The 3,085-nt window shown below is 38.0% G+C and overlaps 1 protein-coding gene across 1 annotated transcript in view; it reads right to left on the reverse strand.

Annotated features, from left to right (window-relative positions):
• LOC115921842 (calcium-activated potassium channel subunit alpha-1-like) overlaps positions 1-1,366 on the reverse strand; it is an 18,515-nt gene extending 17,149 nt beyond the window's left edge. The window contains exon 1 of the mRNA XM_030980088.1: positions 1,340-1,366. Within this exon, the coding sequence (XP_030835948.1) occupies positions 1,340-1,366 (27 nt within the window). The remainder of the gene's footprint in view (positions 1-1,339) is intronic.
• Positions 1,367-3,085: the final 1,719 nt, after the last annotated feature.

A 3,085-nucleotide genomic window follows, 5' to 3' on the forward strand; every position in this document is an offset into this window, starting at 1 on the left:
TCTTGTGATTAAATTTAAGAGCATTTTGACATTTCAATTGAATTTTCTTCATACTGTCATATGTCCCTTCTCATTTATGAAGAGGATCTCACGATGAATACCCAATGCACACACAATAAAAAACACATTTTCGGGTATACCCGGTTACCATGGTAATGATTAAGGCTCGAGCGTCATCACGATCTCCGAGATAGGATCGTTCCCATCTTCATGACAGTTAAACAGTTAGTATTGTGGAAGGGGAGAAGTGGTCTGCGTCTCCGCTTTCTATGAAAACTTAAAAAATAACGGGTTCACGGTGGGAAATTTCCTAGTAAGATAGCTTCCCCTTTATAGCTGGAGGCTGAATTATGTTAATGCCTGTAATGTAAGAAACATGCATATGCTTAAGTCTAAAATGTGCCACTGTCTATAGATGGTACTATGGCATTATGGCATAACCCATATATGATATTTCTAATGCACATTTGTACATTTCATATCTTCTGAAAAACTATTAGATAACTGACATTATACCATGCCTTCATGTGAGCCAGAAGGATAATAAATAATAGCACTACATGTACATGTAATAGCTCTATGGGGTGGGAAAGTTTATAAAGGATTCCCTTGGCGACAGCCTGATTTGTGCTAATGCCTGTATTTTCAGAAATATATAATAATATCTGTTTTTTTATATTATATATATTCGTCTAATAAACGCCTCTGTCAAGAAATAGAAACATGGCAACAAACTAAAAGCATTCTTTTTAGTTCAAATATATTTCTTGTGAGACACTGCATAATATACATACATATGAAAACATTGTCAAAATCTGGAGCCAGAAGGGCAATAATGTATACTTTCTAATAGAGTTTATGCCCTTCTGGTTTGGAATGAAAGATACTGTCATTTTTAACGAGCCCATTATATATTGTACATGTAACAAACTTTGTAATTCATAGAAGCTAGATGGGTGTAGTATCATCTTGAAATTACAACTAAAAGGCTTAGCATTTATCTAATAACATTTCATAATAATGACATTGATAAACGTCTAAGGTTTTTTCTTTCATTTACCAGTAGTGATATTAGATTTTTTTAATTTTATTTATTGTCATATTTCTCATGTTCCATAAAAATAAAGTACATTTTTTGTTTGGTGATAAAAAAACAATCAATAATACATAATAAAAAACAAAAATGAGTGGTCAATTAGAGTACTGATTTAACTGAGAGAAATACGACGGGACCTACATGAAAGCAAGCTTGTAAAGCAATTAAGGTTTCTACAATGCAACGGCATTTTGATTGAAAAATAGATGTCCACCTTGCTTCCCCATCCCCTCCTCTACTTACAAGTGGGCTACGCCACTTCCCACTCATATTTCCTCCGGCAAATTTCCTTTCTCTTGGTCACGACAGGGGGGGGGGGGCAGGGGGGTCAGTGATGAGCAGGTTAATGCAGGGCTACTGGGTATTGGACTGGAGGGGTTGCTATGGCAACCTGCATCCCATCTCAAAAGCTACGTCATTGGGAAAAGGCAATGTCTTGATGATTGATACTGGAGGAATGCCGTCACAGCAAACCAAACCAGGAATATTTGCCCTCTCCTGAATCTAGTCTCTCTCGTAGAGACCCTGGACACGATTGCAAAGAATTTTGACAATTCAAAATTCGATTTCAATAGTCTTGTGACCCTTGTCCAGTTACTGAAATGAGCGAACATTACCATGTTTCGTGTAGTCCAACATAACTTCTGTAGGATATATGGGGTATTAGAACTGCTCTGAATTTTCTGCAAGTTTTTGCGATTATGTTCGTTTCATATAAGGCAAAGTCATTGTTTATATTATAGCTGTTACACACATTTTCAAATTTCTTTCATTTTGTATGAACCAAATGTTGCTAGGTCAGAAAACCTAAAACAAGCTTCAGATAGCCTTTGCATCAGCTGCTTTACATCCTAATCACTTGTTTAGTCAGCATTGAGATGGACTGTAAAATATCACCAAAGTATATCCATTCATGGCATTGTGAAAGTAAAGATTCCCTTCAACTATACTTCAAGAAGACACTTCCTCTGGTGCTCAAAACCTGAACACTCTGAAATACATGCTCAGGCAACTTACTCCGGACAAAATACTGCACCGAACCCTAACCCTAATCCAAACTCTATCCTAAACCACGATTGCAACCACATCTTTAACGAAATACCACACAGAGCACAAATGGCATGGGGGAACCTTGGATCACAGCGACAGAAGCCTTAGTCCTCTATCTGCGGTTCAAGTCCTGCCGCGGCACTTACAGCAAGACATGGATCTACATTTGCCACACTCGACCCAGGTGATGAAAATGGGCACCTGGCAGGAATTAATTCCTTGAAATGCTAGAGCGCTCTAACGGCAGCCATGCTAAAACCGGGGTAATAATTGTAAAGTGTCAGGAGTGTCAAGTCTGAAGAATATGAGAGCTATACAAGAATCAACTATTTTCTATGACAAAATAAAGCTCCAAGGAAACGCCACGATAGCAAATAACGGATCGCCAATGTCCACAGTGTCTGAAAGATGCGACTGTCGGCCAACCTGCGCACCATCCCGAGGCTGTACCCCACAATAAATTGAACAGTAAATAATACAGTGATCAAGAAGGCCAAATAGTGAGATATTCATTGAAATTGGCTTGGGATTTGGACAAACTCAAACAATGTCGGGGGATGGACAGGAAATAATATTTGTTAGAGGCAACCAACAAGGCTCTTTGGAACTGTCCGTTCTCGCTCCAAGCCTCCAACCAAATGAGTTTCACTTAAAATGGAAGGAGTCGAAGGTTTTCTTATTTTGGATTGATATTAACCCTTCAGGCGTCATCAGGTCTACAACCATGTAACAAAATAAGAAATTGATTTTGTATCACTGTGACTCTTTACATTGTTTATCAAATACCAACATCGTCAAAATCTGTCAACCGATTTCAAGTTTAAGAAGAAGAAGAAAAACAATCCTTTTTTTCTCCAAAGTGTTAGAGGTAAAACTTGGCACGTCAAACCACTTTCTGCAGTAACATGGTTAAGCTCTTTCTTTATCAATGCAACTTAG

This window comes from Strongylocentrotus purpuratus, unplaced genomic scaffold (assembly GCF_000002235.5).
Source record: "Strongylocentrotus purpuratus isolate Spur 01 unplaced genomic scaffold, Spur_5.0 spur5_scaffold_10, whole genome shotgun sequence".
NCBI lineage: Eukaryota > Metazoa > Echinodermata > Echinoidea > Camarodonta > Strongylocentrotidae > Strongylocentrotus > Strongylocentrotus purpuratus.